Here is a 21,745-nt window from a genome sequence, read left to right as displayed (position 1 = left end):
TGAAACACATATTGATGTCTGCTATTTAATCTTACATCATAATCTGACATCATTATGGTAAATTGAAGAAAACCAGAATGTGTTTTAGGGGTGGACATCAATTTTTTTTTAAAGCTAATTAATTGGAGGCGTTGCAATTCATTAATAATGATTGAATACTTTACTCAATGGTGACATTTGTGCATGTGTGACAATCATTGAATAGGAACACACCATCCCTATTTTTCGGTCATCATTTTCAATCAGTGGTGTTTTCACTGTATGTATGTATGTAATGTATGTATGTATGTATGTATGTATGTATGTATGTATGTATGTATGTATGTATGTATGTATGTATGTATGTATGTATAAAGTGTGTCTTGGCTCTTAAAATGTTGAAAGCCATTGCTGTATGTGATGGTACTCCTCAAAGTCCTTTCTGCCCACCCTTAGGTCGGTGTTGTTTGGCCAGTTCCGCTGCTGGCTAAGTGAGCTATTGGATGTCATGCTAGAGCCAACTGTGGACATCTCCTGTGCCAAGTATCAACACACAGGTACAGTATGAATGAAAGAATGAATGAAAAACTTTATTGCCCCGAAGATAATTTGTCTTAGATCAAACATAGATCAAACACTTAGACAATAGACAATTACAATGGTATAGAAAGACAACTCTAAAAAACATTCAGTAGCCAGAGTAGATTAAATTACATTACATTAAATTACATTGCACTTAGCTGACGCTTTCATTTATTCAAAGAGACTTACAGTTATTATTTGTCAGGGTATTGGTTACAGTCCCTGGAGCAATGTGGTGTTAGGTGCCTTGCTCAGGGGCACTTCAGCCATGGATGGAGATGTAGGGAGAGGTCAGGGGGGATTCGAACCTGCAACCCCAGATTGAAAGACCAACTCTCTAACCACTAGGCCACGGCTGCCCCAAGATAAAAGATTAAAATAAAATACTGTCTGTAATGAAATGAAATTAAAAATCCTATATGTTAAAAATACCCTATGTTAAAGTTAGCCTATCTGAACTTATTTTATTTATTAGCTGAATGCTTATAGGCACAAAGGATGTTAAGTAATGTAGTCTGTACCTGAATCCTGAGGGGAGAGGGCAGTGTTCAGAGATCAGGATTCCAAAAGATTTTGGATAATTCCATGCTCCCAGAATAAGGTGTCTGCACAGACGTCATAGAACTACCGTATTTTTTGGACTATATGTCGCTCCGCAGTTTAAGTCGCATCGGCCCAAAAATGCATTATGAAGATGAAAAAAAACATATATACGTCGCACCAGACTAATTGTCGCACATTTTTGAAAGATTATTCTATCCATGGAATCTGTGTTCTGATAACTGGCGCATGGTAGGCTGCTGCTCGAAGACGGCATTGTTTTAAACCAGCATCTGAAGCAGTACAACGCAGTCAGAGGTGGTGGTAATGCACCAACTGACCGCAGAAATACACCAGCGGCGATCTGAGCGAGTTGCGCGACGGAAGTAATTGACTTTGTATTGAGTCGAGAGACAAAAGCGACTCTGGAGACTAGAGCGATTTGCGCGACGAGCGCGACAATTTGAAGTTGAAATCTTTTCAACTTTCTATGACGCGGTTCGGCGACAAGCCGCGACAGCCAATGACTGTATAGAGGTCAGTGACCACAGCCAATGGGAATGCTTGAATGCTTTGCCTTCTGCCTGTACGGACATACTCTAGTCTCCTCAATCTCTCGTATCGCTTGCTGCTACACTCTGTCGCTTGAATCGCGTCGCCGCTGGTGTATCTCTGCGGTAAGATGGTTTGCCAACCGCCATAAAACCACAAGAGGAAAAAGAAGAAGAAGTAGTGATAACAGTGATAACGCGCCATGTTGCCCTATAGTCAGAACAACATTCAATTTTCGGCACTGTTTTGTGTTTGGACCGTGGGAGGGTTTGAGGCAACTTTGTTCCGTCTCCACAGCACGCAGTTCACGGTCTTTCTTTAGCCTCTTTTCTGAGACACCAGCCCATGAGGTAAAGGTGAGGGGGATTTCATCCATGTTGTGTATGGTAGTGTCACGTTGTGCTCGTTTGTCAGAAACTTGCGGAAATGATCGATTTTCACCTGGAAGTCGGCTGACTGTCTTTAATAACACAGACGTTCGTTCTCGGATAGAGGCGATTGCATTGCATAAGTTGATAAATCCACGAGGTCCGGGACTTCAGCAAAAAGTCCTATTCATTTCTTTGGCAATGTCATGGAGCCCGTAACAAGACAGTTGACTCGCAGCGCGCGCGTTGTTCGAGGACACATTTGTCCTGTATTCAGCTCTTCTTCTAGACGTGGGCCTTGAACCTTCAGATAGCTTTTTTGTTTTTTTCATAACATGCAAATTTTCCTCCGCTTTTCTCCAGTCCCCAACCAGTTTTCCATTGCATCCAAACTTTCGTTCAGCTGCCCTATTGCCATTTTCGGCTACATATTTTACCCTCAAGCGACCGACCTGTTTTTGCGACTAATCTGACCGAGCGGGGTCATTTAAGACCCAAAGGAGTTTATATACAAATACCACTATATAAATTATTTTTTGGAGTTCATTCTAATTTATTTACATCTTGCACATACTTGTCCCTCATCTAAAGCAAAAAAAATGTGAATTTGAACATTTTATTGTTTTGCAAAAAATTAGTCAAACTTTCATACGTACATGCTAAATATGATGTATGCCCTCATTTGCATATGTAAACATCAAAATACAAAAAACATCCAAGAATTTTTTTTCTTCTCTAATCATCAGTAATCAACTGAGAAAGTTTCATGGTGATATCTATCATTTACATTTTTTAGCCTATTCACTTGTTGTAGTCTTACCATAGTAATACAGTATATTTATGCTATTTATGGAAATAGCTCAAAGTGAAACTTTGGGAAACCAAGCTAAATTCTATCCATTAGGCCCATAGATGATATTTCTGCAATAAAACTTTAGTTCATTGAAAGAAATGTTAAATTATTTTAATTATTTTATTTGATTGTTTATTTGGTTGTTCCTTCGCTACGGAAAATAGTTCCAGTTATTGTCTTTGGTTGCTGCGCAACGCGCACCACGTCGCTGTCTGCCTATTTGTAGACGTTGTTCTGAACGTTACCTGCAATTGTGCAGCCGTTGAGAAAGGGGCCTGTCTGGCAGTCTGAAACAGGTGGTCGGGTGAAACGGGTGGATAGCTGCTGCTGATCTAATTTTGCTGCCGTTATTTGCTAATGGACTCCAGTTTGGTGATGGTCTCCAAGTACATGTCTCCACCACTTCCTGCTCTCCATAGGCCTAGAGGGGCGCCAAAAGCTCACAAGAGAGCTCTCTGACCTACAAGAAAAAAACATATGCCATAGCGAGACATTAAACAAACAAACAAAATGAATTAATAAATAGGTGTAAAATGGATGCCTAGATGTTGCGCTTACCTATGCCCACTCACTGCCATGATCTCCCTTGCTGCGAGTCCTGCGTCTGACAACTTCTGGATGGCCGTGGCTCTTAAGCTGTGATTGGTGTAGCACACCTTTGTGCCGGCCTCCAAACTTAAACGTGGGAGCATCTCAGTTCAGCTCAGTTGATTTATCCCAACTGGAACAGTGGTGTACCAAACATCGTCTGTGGGAGATACATGCCGCCTGACATCTCACTGAGTCGCAATTCGCAAATGCACGATAGCAACACAAACACATTCAGCGAGAGTAGATATTGACAGTTTCAGTTTGACAAACTTCAAAATGCATATCACACGGAATGTTTTTGCAATTATGGCACAGGCAAGATTTCTGGAAGTTTTTAATGTGTTCCATGCAATGCGTGAGGAAATGTATGCTATGTCGGGCTGGTAGCCTACTCACACACAATAACGTCTCTCTATGCTTCACCTCAAACAGTAACGTCTCTCTAGTCTGTCTACCACTTATGTGCACTGAAACAACACCTACCACAGGCAGAGAGATGAATGTTTTCAGCATGCACCTTTATTAGGTCTGCTGAAGCAACAGGTTGTGAGGAGAAGCGACTGGAGCGCAGTCTGAAAGCGTCTGCCAATCAAACGCAAGTGACGTGCATACCCAAACTGCAAACCCATATTTTGAGAATAGATAAACGTGCAATATTTTCTTTATCACGCGTTAAGAGTCTCACATTATCGCAGCACGTTAACGCAGATAACGGCCCACTAAAAAATACACAGTTGAGCTAACTGCAGCTAATATAAGCTTCTCAGTGATCAATATGATTAATGAATTCATGAGTACTACACACAATACTTATAATTAGGAGAGGCATGCACCTGACGCAGCATGTTCTTACTGACTCTAGGACGAGGGTGAGGATAAGAGACTCCAAGACACTGACACAAGAGAAGACTTGCTTGCTTCTATGAAAACATCAAAACCTTACCGTTTTGTTATAATTATAATGGTGCCATTATATGCTTATTGCATATTGCCATATATGATTATGTGCTTTAAACAGTAAGTATAAAACCAACAGTTGTTGTCCTGTTTAAAGTGAGACATAAACATCATACATATTGTCCGTCACTCAAAATATCACAAGGTCAACTTTCAACCTCCCTCCCAAAGCCTGTGATGAGGGTATGTGTGGTAGAGTGCAATAACAAGGGGTGACATTATATGTGTTGAGTCTTCTTAGGGCGAAGTCCAGGGCAGCCTCCTTGTGGTACTGGTACATTTCAGTGTTGAGGTGGTGAACGTAGTCTTGGGACTGTCGCCATCTTCCCCATCTGCGACCGTAACTGACCACCTCAGTCCTATGGTGTGTTTAGGGTAAGGGCAGGACTGGATGCCAGGCTGGCAGCTGTTAAACAATGGGGAGGAATGACAAACAATTCAATAAATTAATTTTAATGAGTGCTGGGAGTGATGCGGCCTTACTGAGCAGAGACAAAAGATTCTTTAAACAAGAGACACAGCATAACACATAATAATGCATGTCAGGACAATACGTTTCGCTTGGTTAGGTCAATGTTTTTCGCAGTGGGGGCCAGATACCCTTAGGGCTGATAGGGGGACCAAGGAAAGTTGGTAGGAAAAGTTTAGCAAAACATTACACTACACTTAGCTGACGCTTTTTAACCAAAGCGACTTAGTTATAATCAGTACAGAGTATTGGCTATGGACAGTCCCTGGAGCAGTGTGGGCTAGGTGCCTTGCTCAAGGGCACTTCAGCCATGGAATTCGAACCAGCAACCCTCTGATGTAATGACCACCTCCTTAACCACTAGGCCTCGATTGCCTTGTCTTTGTACAGTTTGGAAACCCCCGAGTTAGGTGATGGACGTGATTGAAATGTGACACTCATGTGTAACCTCAAACATGCATACCATCATGGTGCATATGAAGATGTGAATGTGGAACCTTCAGCTTCTGCCCTCCCTGCAGTAGTGGAGCCGAACTGTCCCTCTGGGAAGGTGAACTTTTGTGTAGGGCTACTTCATATTCGTGTGCGTGCGTGCGTGCGTGCGTGCGTGCGTGCGTGCGTGCGTGCGTGCGTGCGTGCGTGTGTTTTGGGGGGAGTGAAGGGTTGTGAGTAGCCTAAGTAGGGGGGCTGGACTGGAGCTTCACTTCACTAAGGTTGGGTGGAATTAGAAAAATTGACTGATGAATACACTTCCAGACATAGCCTACTGACTTCTGAACTTTCTTTAACAGCAAAAGGAGTGTAGAGCTTTGTTAAAGTATGTTGTTTAGTCATGCATGCACGGTTTATGTATGCAGGGACAAACATGCATACATGCACAACAACTGATTTAGTTCGGCTACTCTCATGTCGAAATATTGCAAGAGGAAATGGATCCGACATGATCTGCTGTCTACACGTTAGTTACACTACAGACAGGATGGAAACAATTAACAACCGTAACTTTGTGTTAATGTGCTAATTGATGATGGCTAAGCCAAGCATTAGTTTATCTTCAAAAACAATGTTATGTGGCGTTAATTGGTGATCGCGAGAAATGGCGAACAACTAGGTAAGGTTATGAACATTTTCAACGTGCAAGGATTACGCTACGCTAGCCTTAGCCTTCACTAGCCAGCCTACATCATAACATCAAAACGTAACACCATAAGCTCAATGGGGTAAAACCTGCTACTTTGCATGTAAAATGTGTTTGACGAAACCAAGCAACAAGCTACAATGACGTGAATAATTACTTACAGCCATAAAGTCCGTACGTGATCCAGGCGCTTCCCAGTTGGTTTGGTTTGGTCCAGCAAGCCTCAGTCACCACTTCTCACTCACCAGTGTGCTCTCCGAACACTACTACATCTTTGTGGATTTTCTCCTCGTTGTTACGATTGAGGAAACCTTTCATAGGCCAGTTTTGTACCATATTTCGTGTTCATATAACAAACAGTAAAAACGTTTACTCGAGGAGCTGTGGCTGACAGTGCATGCTATGCAGTGCTGACAAGATCCACGCAGTGTGCAGGCAGCAAAAGTAAATACACTGAATCAGGACCCCACGCTCACGCTTGACAGGTGCCTGTCAAGGTGCCTGTTAAAAATGTTACACCATAATTACAACGATTTACAATAGTAATCATGACAACAAAATCACAGCAATCTAAAGTCAATGTACCCTCAGCTGGCCCTGTACCCTCAATACTCTCAAGATGGCGCTACCCCTGTGTTCTATTAGTTCTATGACGTCTGTGCAGACACCTTATTGTGGGAACAGCGCTCCCTTCCTCTTCCAACATGACTGAGCACTAGTGCACAAACAAACCAAGGCCCATAAAGACATGGATGACAAAGTCTGGTATGGATGAACTTGGCTGGCCTGCACAGAGTCCTTGTCTGAGCCCAATAGAACGCCTTTGGGATGAATTGGAGCGGAGACTGAGAGCCAGGCCTTCTCAACCAACATCAAATGTGTGACCTTACTAATGCACTTTTTTGGAAGAATGGTCAAAAATTCCTATACAGACACTCCTCAACCTTGTGGACAGCCTTCTCAGTTGAGTTGAAGCTGTGATAACTACAAATGGTAGACTGATATGCTTATCATATTGTATTGGATTAGAAACAGGGTGGTAGTTAAGTTCATATGTGAGCCAAGGCAGGCTAGCGAATACTTTTGATGATATTGAAGTAGAGAGAGAGGGTCCGAGGCACTCTGAAGTCCGTATTAAAATCGTGTGCGACCTTCTTCAGTTATAATCGCTCGATGAGCACTTGAAGGTTTTACGCATTTACCCCACAGAAGCAACTCCTCCCCCCCTCTCTCTTTCCCTACACTTGTGATATTTTTTTGTATTTTAGAATCATTTTAAACCCAAAGAATGTACCAGGACACAAAATCCTGTCAATGATTTGTGTTGATGTACTTGTTAGATGTGCTACTGTGTCACGATGATGAGTTGGAAGGCAGAAGAGTGGCTTTCATCTTGTACCTGGTGCCACCGTGGGAGCTTGGTGACGGTGGCACACTGGATCTCTTCAACACGGATGGTATGTGTGGTTGGGCTGCAGGATTATGGAAAAAATCATAATCATGATTATTTTGGTCAAAATCATAGTCACGATTATTGATTTTTTTGCAGATTTTTTTGAAAATTATAACAAGATGAAATATAACTAAGAATGAGTTGTAATAATTATGTAAAGGCTATAGCATGAAACTTAGGTGGACAGATTTCTGGCCAGAAACACCCAATGTTCCCTCTAATTTTTTCGGTGCCTGAGCAAATGCACTATATCACTGAGCAGAGCCAATGACCTCAGTGAGCGGGTCGAGCCCCCCCCTTCATTTTAGGGGTAACTTTGATACTTAATAGTATGTTGATTATATTGTTATTGAATTGTGTAGTGAATATTACAAAATCAGTTAAGTACTGTTTCCAATTCAGATCTTGATTATTACTTAATCATCAACCCACCACCATCAATATACTGTACGTTTGTAAGACGAAAAGAAAGTATCTTTACAGCAGCCCAATAGCCCAGAATGTTGAATTTATGTTTAAAAGGATGAATAATATAATTTGGATTTAAATGTTTTATAATAGGCCAATGTAACAAATTTAAAAGACTAAAATATTGTGCTTAAATTAGGCCTACATGAAGTAAAAGTATGCACTGTCACTTTAAGAGCTCGTGGAAATTTCAGACCTTGGGAAGCAAACATTTAAAATCGGTCCAGATGCTCGACACCGTTATCAACATTCATATCAGATTCACGATCGAATATCTGGGAGAACTAGGAGCAAGAACTTGTCAGCTATATCCATTATAGAGAGATGGATTCAGGCTATACAGCTTCCTGTGTACTTAACTTAACACAACCGAACGACATACTGTAGATTAGGATGCGAGTGAGGATGCGAGTGACAGCTCAGTTTTTACAACGTTGTCCGGTCACTGCTAAAGATTTCACTGGCAGCATTCGAAGCGCGGTGGATCCGCGCTCGGTCTGATCGCTATTTAAAAATCAGCTGGAGGCACAAAGCAGATTGTAAGCCGAAATCTGCGTCTAACTGCTATCGCTTAAACTGCTATAAGACAGATGTTTCATATCTATAACATCCAATCGAAATAAAACATTCTTTAAAGCTACAATGAGTGAAGGAGAACCTGAGAGCAGTGCGTGATAGCGCAGTTGCGCAGCTTAGAGGGAACATTGCACCAGCCTGTCAGTATGTTTTGGCTTCAAGGACGCTCTCAAAGGTGTCACTATTGTCACAATTAAATCACGATTGAAATCACAAATTCGATTTCACAATTTTATCAGGATTTTTGATTCTTTTCGATTAATTGTGCAGCCCTAATGTGTGGTATTGGAATATGTACACATACAAATTTCCCCTTGCAGATGAATGAATGTCTGTCTGTCTGTCTGTCTGTCTGTCTATCTGATGACCAGACTCTATAGGCCATATTGTGTTTTATGTGTTTTTTCTGTGCGTTTATATGTGGATTGTGGAGAAGTGTCACCCAAGACAAATTTCTGTGCAAACAGACAAAGTTTGTAGAGAACAGGGGAAACAGATGAAGAGTTTATTTGCAAAACGGTGTATCCACTATTTTTGACTTTAACATTTTATTATTGGAAATGACTGTTCAGAGGTCCAATCACCTATGTATGAATTCTTGCCATTCAAATGTTTTGAGAACCTATTTTTTAAACCTCTATAAGTGGCATTTTGCAATGCAATTCAATGGAATGCCCAATACAAAATTCCCATTCCCAAATTTCCCAACATTCTTCAAAATGGAGATACACCTTTTTGCAAATAAGCTCTTCAAATACTACACGTTCCTAGTGACAATCCGGTGCAACCAGTGCAAGACCAAACATCAGTAAAAAGGGAAGAGATCAGGTGCTACACGGATGTCTTTTCAGTTATTTCTTATTTATTTACAGTGCATTAGACTGACGTTTCAACAAAGCATCTTCATCGGAGTCATTTGGGCAGTTAGACAATAAAATGTCTAGCTAGATAGCTAGCATTAGCGGGGCTGTGACGGTCACGCACCGCACATTTCTCCATCACACGCACACACCTGTCACGGTCGCGGACAAGGCCGCTCATCTTTCCTTTTGTCGTTCTCATGATCAAGTATTGATATGCACACATGCATTTGCACTGACGCAGACGTTGGCATTGAGTTCCCCAGACAAGCTGGATGCGCTATCCAAAGTGCCAAGAAGCTAACCTGCAACCAAGAGACTTGTTCACTCACTGTCTGGGTACAAAAATGGACAAAATACCTGAAAAGAAAACAGCTAGACAAACTATTTCAAATGTTTTTTTAAATTGTGTTTAGAAAGTTACCGGTGCTTTTCTAGGTGCATAGAAAGAAAGTAATGAATGGCATACCGTTGTGTTGCTCCTGCATTGTGTTGATGGACCCACAGGCACTGGCAAAGAGTGTGCTGTAGAGGAACAACGACTGGTTTATTTCGTTCCGCCCGGAAACGGTTCCGAGCAACTGGCCAAAGCGTCATAGGGGTCTACGGATACATTTGTGGCCAAATTGTTTTCTGTTTAATATTTACTATGGCATTAGGCAATGTTACATTTTAAATCTCACTTAGGTCATTTGTTTTGTAAATAGTGTGAAATGTCCCACTGATGCATCAGAGTCTGTGTTATGTTTATTTGTCTAGTGTATGTTAAATGTTTCCCCTTTGTGTAGGAATGGTGCTGGTCACCTTCTTCATGTATGTTGCCTGAATCTTATGTCTGGTAGTTTAGCCTGCAATTGTGTTCTCTGCTTTTGAATAGAGACCTAGCAAATTCTTGGGACATTGAACAGTTTGTTCATCTTTGACATTTTGGACATTTTGATACTTCTTTTTTTGTAAAAATTCACTTTCTGAAATAATAAAGGACTTCGTGATTTTGATGATTGAACATCTTTATATATATTAGGGGCTTTTATGCCTTTATTTGACAGGACAGTCGAAGATGGTGACAGGAAGCGAATGGGACAGAGAGACAGGGGAGGATCGGGAAATGACGCTCGCTGGACTCGAACCGGGGTCCCCGTTGATGGGCATACAAGCCCAAATGTGGGGGGTTTAGCGCGCTGCGCCCCATCGCCCCCCAATTGAACATATTTTTGCTTTATAGCCACCAAGCTTGAAAATAAAAACTTTTTGTTGGATTTTTGCTCCCTCTGTTCTCTTAGCCTGATCCACTTTACATTTTCGCTCGATCCATTCCTTTACAACTGGTGTTAGAAGTGGGATCAAGGCCATAGAGGGTAGCATTTTTTTCCTTCCTTTTTTCATTTTTTCACTTTGTCATCCTGGAACACTGTGACTTCCGGGGTACATGAGAGGGGTCCCAAGAAGCCTGGGGCCACCCAACCAAACCGGTCCAACCAACCTGAAGGTGGGGCCATGGATGGAGATGACGACAACAGTGCAGACACGGAACTGGCCGCGGTGGCCGAAGACCGGTCCATGAAAGAGCTTCGCGACATGTTTCGTTCAATGATGGCAAGGCAGGAGGGACGTGAAAACAAGCTGGAGTAAGAAGCATCAATACAGGAGGGCAGATGGAAGTCCATACAGCACTAGTTCAACCTGCTGCAGAGGGAAGTCCACGCCAGAACAACACCTGAACCAGACTCAGTCGTCAGTGTGCCTGTAAGTGATGCCACTGCCGAGTCACCGTCCGCAGAGCCACCTAGTCCATCTTCGGGGGCGCCATCCCGCTCAAGTGGCCAAGGCAGAACAGTCCAGGAAAGGGAGCCTAAATTGCAGTGCTTAGGTGAGCATGACGACATTGAGCACTTTTTAGTTACTTTTGAACGAGCAGCTGTGACGTGTCAGTGGCCGACAACTGACTGGGCAGTTAGGCTAGCGCCCCTCCTGACGGGCAAGGATAGGGCTGCATATGTCGCTATGGACAGCACTGAAGCCCTGGACTACAGCAAGCTGAAGGAGACCATATTGGCGAAATTCAACATTAACAAGGAAACTTACCGAGTGAACTTCCAAACTGCAGAGGTGAGAAGAGAAGAAACACCCAAGGAGTTGTACGTCCGCCTGCGGGACCTCTACCGGCAGTGGGTCAAACCGCAGAAGAGATCCAAGGAGGAGATTGTTGAAGTGATCATTATGTAGCATTTTCTGCGTTTGCTGTCACCAGACCTCCAGGTATACCTCAAGGAGCGTGACCCGAAGACAGCAGAAGAGGCTTCTTCACCTCACAGACGTCTTCGTGGCAGCCCGACGCGAGAACGAGCCATGGACCTATGCCCAATGGAGGGTGAACAAAGACCCTAGCAGGCCCCGTCATCAGCCCGCACCACCAAAGAGCAGCGCACCGCCCAAGGCCGTCAACAGCACCAGCACATCTGTGGGTGGTAAGAATGGTCCCCCTAAGTTTACCTCTGCTTTTAAGTCCAGCCCTGCACCTAGGCCCAGTAGTCCTAGAATACCTGTTTATTTTCATTGTAGGGAGGAAGGCCATATTAAACCGAAGTGTCCCAATAATCCTGCCAACCAGTCTAACATATGCACAGTACCTAGAGTTAGTGCCCCTTCAAAGTCAGTAGCTCTTAACTTTGAAACTGTAGTACTAAATGGGCAGGAGTTTGAGGCACTGGTCGAAACGGGTAGCATGCAGTCTTTAGTTCGGACAGATGTTATTCCAGCACACCTCCCAAATTATTCTGTGACGACTATTCATGTGCATGTGAAGGTGTCGCGACAGCCTTTCTTATTGGATGTTGGGGTAGTGGATAACTTGCCATACCCCATGATTTTAGGTAAGGATTTCCCACCTTTGTGGCAGCCTGTGTCTGGCGGTAACGAATGTAACATGGCCGTTAACAGAGCTATGGCTAAGAGTAAGGAGGAAGAAGCTCCACTTCCCGCCTTGCCATTTCACAATGCAGACATTGAGGCTCCACCTGGCAAAAACAGAAAATCAAAAAGACAGAGAAGGGGAGAAAAAAATGCAATTTGGAGTTTCCGGTGAGCAGGAGGGTCCTTATCCTGAACTGACAGATGTACCTGTAGACATTCCGCAAGACATGGCGATAATGCAGCAGCAAGATCCTGATATTGGTCCTTTGCACCAGAAGGCTCAGCGTAAAGTTGATGCCGGTGACTTGTCACTACAAGATTTTGTCATCAAGGATGATGTGTTGTACAAAAACGAAGGAGTTGAAGCCAGGATGGCGGTTCCCTTAAAGGCTCGGGACCTAGTTCTTGAGTTGGGCCATTCCATACCTTGGGTAGGCCATTTGGGCAAACGTAAGACTGTTGCACGGATCATATGCTACTTTTACTGGCCAAACATGCCATAAGACATTACCGTGTTTTGTGGGAACTGCCCAGAATGCCAAAAGTCTGATAGCAGGTCCCCTCCTAAGGTTCCTTTAGAACCTCTGCCTGTAGTTTGCACTCCATTTGAGCAGTTGGGCATGGATGTTGTAGGCCCCCTTGAGCGTAGCAAATCTGGTAATAGATTCATGCTGGTGATTACGGATTATGCGTGTTTGCTCTCAAAGCTGTCAAGGCTAGGACTGTTGCTACGTGTTTGATCCAGTTGTTCTTGCGGGTGGGGTTCCCTAGAGCTATAATAACTGACCAGGGATCAAATTTCATGTCAAAACTCCTTAAGCAGGTGTACGGGCTGTTAGGTATCAAGGGGATGTGGACCACGCCTTTTCATCCACAGACAGACGGTCTGACTGAGTGGTTCAATCAAACCCTCGAGCAGATGCTGCGCAAGCTTGTGGATGAGTCTGCCACAGATTGGGACAGCTGGCTCCCTTATGTCCTTTATGCAAATCGCGAGGTGCCACAGGCCTCAACTGGATTTTCACTATTTGAGCTGCTTTATGGGTGTGATGTGCGAGGCCCCCTTGCGATCTTGAAGCAGACCTGGATGAAGGAGGAAGACCCACCGGCGCAGGACACTCTCACTTATGTGCTAAAGATGCGTGAGCGACTGAAGAACATGGCCAAATTGGTGCAGCAGAACCTGGAGCAAGCCCAGTAGCGGCAGTCCTACTACAACCGCAAGGCCCCGGCCCGCAGTTTCAAGGTCGGGGACAAAGTACTGGTGATGCTGCCAAGTGACTCCAGTGAGCTGTTGGCCAAATGGCAAGGTCCTTTCGAGGTGACCTGGAAACTCGGGTCAACAACCTATGAAGTCAGCAGACGCGGATCGAAGCGCTCCAGATGCTGCACTGCACATCAACCTCTTGAAGGAGTGGAAGGAACGTCCAGGTGCGAGTATGGAGGCACTGATGATCCGTCGGGTGCAAGAAGAGGATGAGGTCGAGGAGCAGTACCTACCGTCACCAACAGAGAGCGCCCTTGACCATCTGACCAGCAGGCAGCCATCAAACGCCTGTGTGCCTCGCACCTCTTCAAGGAGCAGCCTGGACGCTCTCAGCTCGTCCTACCTAACCGCTCAATCCATTCCTTTAGAGGGGCATGTTGCCACCTCTGCTGTTGTTTACTTTTTTCCCCATTTCCCATGAGGGCAAGTAAAACTGACATTGTGATGTATCTTCCCTCTCTTTTTCTGTACCCATATTGCAGAACATGGTCAGCCAGGCTCTATAGTGAAATCTCTAGTCCCCAGCCGGAACAGATTGGTGTTCTTTGAGGTGTCTCCCGTATCCTTTCATCAGGTACACGTCATTTTTTCCTTCTAAAGTTCTTTTTTAATGCATTTTTATGCCTTTTTTTGGTAGGACAGTATGAGTTTGTGACAGTGAGCTTGTCATGGCACTTGAAAACGAATCCGAGTAGTCTGCAACATTTGTTTTGTTTAAATCCACATAAAATTGTTTGTGTTGGACCTATTAAAATTATTTCACAACTGAAATGTTTCTCTTTCCCAATGGTAATATATTGTTCATTGAAATGAAGAAACTGCTTCAAAAGCTCAGCAAAAAAATTAACAATGTCTTGATTGTCCTGAAGGGATACCTGAACTTTTTCATACCACAGTATTTGCCTAATCTGCATTTACCTACTTTGTAGATGGACTTTGTACTGTGTGGTGCAATGCACCTGTGTGAAGTTGGCACCCCATATGTTGCAAATATGAATACAAGTATTTTGATTAGTTTGTGCATGATTTGTGCAACATTGTGCAGGCAAAATGAGTGTTTGTGCACAAACAGTCTTTAAGATATTTAACTTTTAAGACTTAAATAACATAAAGAAAATTATGGAAATGTATGCAAATGGTGGGTGCACAAACATTAATTTTACCCACACACGCATGCACAAACAATTCCAAGCATTTTTGAGTAATATGGATGTTGACGGGGTGCTGCGCCACGTACTTCCAAAAAAATCCAAATAAAAATTAAATTATATAAAAACGTTTTTTGCACAAACATTATTTTTTTCCTGCTCAATCGTACACAAGGGAAGCACAAACGATTCCAACCATTTTCGAGTCATGTGGATGTTAATCGGGTGCTGAGTTACCTAAGGTCAATTAAGGTCACAAAGTTAAATATTTTAAAGACGGTTTGTGCACAAACGCTCATTTAGCCTACACAATCGTGCACAAACGATGCACAAAAAATCTAAATGTTTTTATCCAACTTCACGCTATGCTATGTGATTTTTCAGGTTTCAGAAATTTTGTCATCAGACAAATGCCGCATGTCTGTGAGTGGCTGGTTCCATGGACCATCTCTTCCAAGGCCTCCCAAATATGTAGAAGCTCCTGTCCCTCTCAAGAAATACTCATCTAGCGATGTATGTGAAGAATAAAATATTTTATGACTTTTCACTTTTCACAGCTTTTCAGTAAAATCTATTGGAGTAAAAGTATTTTAAAAATTAAACTCAAATAAATGACAAATATAGTATCTGTGATTTATTTGAGTTTAATTTAAAATGTAATACTTCAAGGTGCACTGTGTAGAATGGTGGCCAGAGTAGGTATTGCACCTATGCTACTCATTGAAACTGTGCTTCCTATTGCCAAATTTGATCTTTTTTGCACAGCAAGGTTTTCAGCTTAACATAAACATTCCTAGACATTCACAATGGCAGACATGGAGAAGATCTACCTTTTCATGCATGAAAAGTGATATTTTCCCAGTCATAATAAATACTTAGAATTTGATGGTGGTAGTAAGTATTCATGGAAAAGGTAACATTTGTGAATGGGCAGCGTGAATTCTGAAAAGGAACTGCTAAAATATTACACAGTGCACCTTTAAGTAGTTCTACTAAGTCACTATATAACTCTGGTAACATTCAATCAGTTATCCATTATATTCAACGTTCTGCACCATGTTCAAAGCCAGCGTACCCACTAAAATTTGTGTCTGTCATGGAATATTTCCACTTCATCATAACCAACTTCTTTTCTTGGCTATAATTCAATTTATCTTGTTATATTGTAAGTGCCTTCATATCTTTTAGGATGAAATATTGCACAAGTGGATCAGTGAGGAATACATGGGTGATAAGAACCAGATTGAAATCCAGACAACGTTTCAAGAGAGCTCGGAAGTTTGCTTAAAAAACTTCTTGAAGGTGTGTTTTTTATCACTTAAAAAAATCATCTCCATGTGAATCTGGCATGTGAATCTAGCCTCCATTATTGATATGCTTCCTCATGCAGACCGAAAGGATTCAGGAGATCAGAAATGCTCTGCAGCTGGCAGAGATCCAGTGGATCACAAAAGGTCCTGCAAACAAGAGGTAAGGAGACTCATTTTATCATTTTGCTAGCGGTCTTCCTTTCAAAATTCTCCTTTAAATGTATTTTTCTACAGGACTGAGGAAGATACTTGTAGAAGTTTTGTAAAAATAAAAAATATGTAATTAAGATGCTTTAAGATGGGCCCCATACCTGTTTCAAATGGTATGTGTAATATTACATTCCGTGTTGTAAAAGGCAACAACAAAAAATAGGGTTTGAATGTTGACTCATTTTGGCATGGAAAAGGAACCCATTTCGTAGAATGGCCCTTGTAGTGAAGTGCTGTTGACAGGACATATTTTTGTGTGTACCCGTTTTCTTCCAGTTAATTTATTTGGACCTTAACGAATACAAACAAGAACTAGATTGCATTCTCACAGAAAATGGTAAAAGTGGACTTGCCTTTTGGGCCAGAGCTGAGCAGTTTTAGTAAAATAAATAACATGCATGCTTTTTTCACTTGGCTAAGGAACACTGTAGGCCTATGTAATAAATCTGAAAAGCAATCTGGGTCAGAGTGGGAGTCGAACTTGCAACCTCCTGACCTTCAAACCAACACCATAGCCACAAAGCCAAGCAGCTGGCTGTTTTTAGTTCCCTAGCAAGACAATGGCTATGTTCACATGATGTTTTTAATTCCGAATCAATAATTCAGAATGAAATAGTTCTGTCGAGTTTACTTTGATCTTTCATAATTATGACCTGTTTACATGACGTTTTTAAAGCGGAATTAAGCTTTATTAAGAATTAAAGTGAGTTAATTCTGAATTAAACGTCGCATGTAAACGAGGCCAATATGAAATTGCCCAAAAGTGTGCTACAGCAGAGTTCTAGTATCCTATTCAAAGTGGCAGTTCAGAATGGAACCCTTAATTGGCAACACCAGTTCTTGATCTAGCTACTGACAGTTAGTAATGTGCAGGTAAAGCAGACTGCTGAGTCATTCCAGTTTATATATTTTTTTAAATCTCCATCATTCAAAAACTATACAGAACTGGCAAATGAAACTGCCACCAGTCAGAGTCAGATTCCAGACCTCTCTATGAATGTTCCAAATGTATAGGTTAAATAGTTCAAAGGGTTGGCATATGGCATTTTCACTGGTTGGAGTCATATTCCAGACCTCTCTAACAAAGGTTCAACCAAGTTTATAGGTGAAAATGTTGACGTTTTTATGATTGAAAAAGCTTTGTCACCCTCTGATCTCTTTGTACGAACATTCCATCAGAGCATTCCACCATTATTTTCGATGGGGACCGAAAGTCGCACAAAATTGATGAAACAAAGAAAAAAAACAACAAGAGGTACGGACACACGATACCATAACAAAGCATCTCCAAGCCGAGCCGGTCGTTTTAGTGTTTGAACGGTGTCTCTATCACGAAAGGCCTATGAGTTTATACGTTACCAATTTTTCCAGACTTACACAAGAGAAACAAGCATAAACGCCACTTAGGGATTACAGTAAGTGGGACTTGCTGGGGCAAGCCCATTTAACTATTTGACAAAGGGCTCTTTCATTTGTTTACTAAATTACTTGTGCATTTTTGTTTGTACGTTTGTAATCAATTCATAATGTTGTGAATGCAAGTGTTTATTTCCTGAACTGTCATGCATCACAGTTGTTTTTAGCTGTTGTGGGCTCTCAAATTCTCCCCTGGGTATCGATATGCATGTTGTAACCAGCACTATGATAAGCTAACTCGCATATCTTTCAGCCCTGGCTCAAACTGTAGTTGCTAAACGAAATGTGATGGCTGTACTCATCTTCAAAGCTACCACATCAATGTGTAACATTAACGTTTGGCGTCTATATCTTCAGTAGCCTAACAAAATAACGTCCATCAGCTGCTAGTCAAAACAATCCTGACGTTTCTTCATTAATTAGGTCAGAACACCAAAATCCTATCCTGAAACAAGTTCGTATTTTGCTTACAACCTTACTGAAAAGTTACACGAGTGAGATGGTGGCATGATTGGAGTACGCAAAGTATATTTGTTGATCCGTGTGCTTTCTAGTCGAGTGTCAGGATACCGAGACCCTTCAAGGCAGACTATCCAGCTGCTAGTAAGCTCTGACCGTTTTTTTGGTGGGGGGGAAAGGGAAAGCGATCACCTTGCAAAAGTATATAACTTTTCCCTCCATTTTATTCCTAACCAACGACGGCAGGAGTGGGCATTTGAAACAGAAGCCGTGTTAACTTAAGACACAGGAAAGGCAAAGGGCATGATACAGATGAGGAGATACAAATGAATGAAAGTTATATGACAATTTAATTATCAACTGCAAGGTAACATTACATTTAACTCAAGGCTACTGTAGGTTACATAGGGTACAGTGAAATCAACAGTTTACAGTTTACCCAAGATGGATAGACAGAGAGAGAGAAAGAAAGAGGGAGAGAGGGAGAGAAACACAGAGTTTTTGAGCCCTTCAGAGGTAGGAAGTGTCTCCCAGATGAATCTCTGAAGTGAGATTATATACTGCAACCCCCCACCCCAAAAGTGTCCTTTGTCTTGCTAGGGCCAGTGGCACTTCAGGGGGTGCCACATCTTTAGTGGGGGTGAGCTAGTACAAACAGGCCCAAACTCTCCTTGAGATAGCATCAACAGTGTAATCTGAGTCATTCAATAATCTCCATATTTACAACATCCAGGTCATACCACGTCAAATCACTGAATCATCCCGCACCATCCATCTCAGATTTGGCTGAAAAAAATCAAGGAGGTTCACACATTTCCCAATAGGAAAAGTGCAAAATCATTACTCTCAACTCCTTATAGTTTTGTCATTAAATTTTGTTTTGTCAGGTACAGTATATCACGAAAGTGAATACACCCCTCACAGTTTTGCAGATTTTTGAGTATATGTTTTCATAGGAAAGCATTACAGAAATGTAACTTTGACACAATGATTAGTGACCTTTTAACAACATATTTAACCGCTTAAATTTCTTGTTCACTCAGAAAAAAACAAAATACAGCCATTAATGTTTGAACATGTACTCACAAAAGTGAGTACACCCCAGATTAAAATCCGGTACAGAAGGGGCTATGTTGGCTCGAATCGTCTCGAAATGAAAAGGGATGACAAGGGAGGTCATCAGTGTGCGTTTCAACCTTTCTTTGCATTGAACTTTTAAATTTTGAGTCTGCATCTGGCTTAAATAGATTGGTTTGAGATTTGAATGCAATCCTATGGAGAATATCATGATCTGCTTCAGTAGTCACAGTGCATGTTGACATGTATGCTTCTTTTAGGTGTATTTCAGATTGCCAATGTTGACAGCATTCATGCATCCCCAAACCATGTCAGTCCCACTACCATGCTTGGCTTATGAGAGGATACACCTTTTTTGTAAAACTCACTTGTTTACCACCACACATGCTTGACACCATCTAAAGCAAATTTGTTTATCTTGGTCTCAAGAGAGATGAACAGACCAAGGATATGAATCACTGGAACCATGTTGTGTGATCTGAAGAGACCAAGATAAACACATTTGCTTTAGATGGTGTCAAGCATGTGTGGTGGTAAACAAGTGAGTTTTACAAAAAAGGTGTATCCTCTCATAAGCCAAGCATGGTAGTGGGACTGGCATGGTTTGGGGATGCATGAATGCTGTCAACATTGGCAATCTGAAATACACCTAAAAGAAACATACATGTCAACATGCACTGTGACTACTGAAGCAGATCATGATATTCTCCATAGGATTGCATTCAAATCTCACACCAATCTATTTAAGCCAGATGCAGACTCAAAATTTAAAAGTTCAATGCAAAGAAAGGTTGAAACGCACACTGATGACCTCCCTTGTCATCCCTTTTCATTTCGTTTCATTTCGAGACGATTCGAGCCAACATAGCCCCTTCTCTACCAGATTTTAATCTGGGGTGTAATCACTTTTGTGAGTACATGTTCAAACATTAATGGCTGTATTTTGTTTTTTTTCTGAGTGAACAAGAAATTTAAGCGCTTAAATATGTTGTTAAAAGGTCACTAATCATTGTGTCAAAGTTACATTTCTGTAATGCTTTCCTATGAAAAGATATACTCAAAAATCTGCAAAACTTTGAGGGGTGTATTCACTTTCGTGATATACTGTACCCCCCTGACTCCGAAGAGGGGATGTCTGCGCTTCAGCCTTGGTGGTGCTCACCGTCAGTATCAAGACAAGCTGGGCTACTTCACAGTGACTAGACCCAGGGATGACTGGAGCACTCAGCAACTTTTTTAGAGGTTTTTTATTATTTTGTGCACCAAAATAATCAAAAAACTCTAAAAAAAGTTGCTGAGTGCTCCAGTCATCCCTGGGTCTAGTCACTGAAGTAGCCCAGCTTGTCGTGATACCCCCCTGACTCGATTTGAACAGAGTCCTCCAAGAGCCCACTTTCAGATTACCATATCTAAAAAAACTACTTAAAGTAGGTCCTTACAAATTTCAAGGGATAACATTTGGAATATGTACTTGTGATATGTGGGCATTTACACATCCTCTAGTCATTTATCACATTTTTATGGGGCTTAAAGTTGCTCAGAAAATTCTCACCTTTGACTTTTCGGGCATCTTTGAAGGACTGTGGTGAGTGCTGTTTCAAACACAGAGATTTGATATGGACAATGCATGTTCCCAACCAATCTGTGTACAGTCATGGCCAAAAGTATTTGCACCCCTTCAATTATGTTAGAAAATACTCAATTTCTTCCAGAAAATGATTGCAATCACAAATTCTTTGTTATTAATATCTTCATTTGTTTTTCTTGCAATGCAAAAACACAAAAGAGAATGAAAAAAAGTCAAATGAATGATCATTTTACACAAAACTCCAAAAATGGGCCGGACAAAAGTATTGACGCCCTCAGTCTAATACTTGGTAGCACAACCTTTAGACAAAATATCTGCGAACAGCCACTTGTGGTAACCATCAATGAGCTTCCTACAACACTCTGCTGGAATTTTAGACCATCCTTCTTGAGATTTGAAGGGTGCTTTCTCCAAACTGCCACTGTGAGACCCCTCTTCAGGTTTTCTATGGGATTAGGGGGTGGACTCCTACATTATGCAGCAAAATTTATTGATAATCTTCAGACTTCATAATTCCATGCACATGGTCAAGCAGTCCAGTGCCAGAGGCAGCAAAGCAACCTCAAAACATCAGGGAACCTCTGCCATGTTTGACTGTACGGACCGTATTCTTTTCTTAGAAGGCCTCAGTGTTTTCCTGTCAATTCAAATGAATGCAGGAAAAAAGACGAGACCTTCAGAGAAAATAATTAGGCTCCAGCTGTAGGGGCCCCCTCTACCCCCCTCACATGGGCCTATAGCTGGTAATTGGGCCCCCTTCGACAGTAATTCACAGATTAATGGTGATTTTCATAAATAATGAATTTTGTATGTCTAAATTGGAAACAAGAACAACACAATACATTAGAAAAAAATACTGATTCTGTGCACACCCTCTCTTTCGCGTTAAAATGGACTATTCCATCCTTGCGTGCCATGTGCGCCAGGCGAGTTCCTAAACATGCACACAACCACGTCTTCACTCAGATAAG

At 41.9% G+C, this 21,745-nt stretch overlaps 1 protein-coding gene across 2 annotated transcripts in view; it reads left to right on the top strand.

The window, feature by feature from the left end:
* The window catches only part of ogfod1 (2-oxoglutarate and iron-dependent oxygenase domain containing 1), a 38,660-nt gene that overhangs the window by 10,421 nt on the left and 6,494 nt on the right, over positions 1 to 21,745 (top strand). The window contains exons 4-9 of one of the 2 annotated variants that reach the window (XM_063188645.1): positions 436 to 536; positions 7,370 to 7,486; positions 14,049 to 14,140; positions 15,099 to 15,227; positions 15,903 to 16,016; positions 16,105 to 16,184. In XM_063188645.1, the coding sequence (XP_063044715.1) occupies positions 436 to 536; positions 7,370 to 7,486; positions 14,049 to 14,140; positions 15,099 to 15,227; positions 15,903 to 16,016; positions 16,105 to 16,184 (633 nt within the window). The remainder of the gene's footprint in view (positions 1 to 435; positions 537 to 7,369; positions 7,487 to 14,048; positions 14,141 to 15,098; positions 15,228 to 15,902; positions 16,017 to 16,104; positions 16,185 to 21,745) is intronic. The other variant, XM_063188647.1, reaches the window with a different exon arrangement.

The sequence above is a fragment of the Engraulis encrasicolus genome, chromosome 22, assembly GCF_034702125.1.
Source record: "Engraulis encrasicolus isolate BLACKSEA-1 chromosome 22, IST_EnEncr_1.0, whole genome shotgun sequence".
In the NCBI taxonomy this organism is placed as follows: domain Eukaryota; kingdom Metazoa; phylum Chordata; class Actinopteri; order Clupeiformes; family Engraulidae; genus Engraulis; species Engraulis encrasicolus.
Note: the sequence above shows the minus strand (reverse complement) of the source record. Positions and strands in the feature narration are given on the sequence as shown.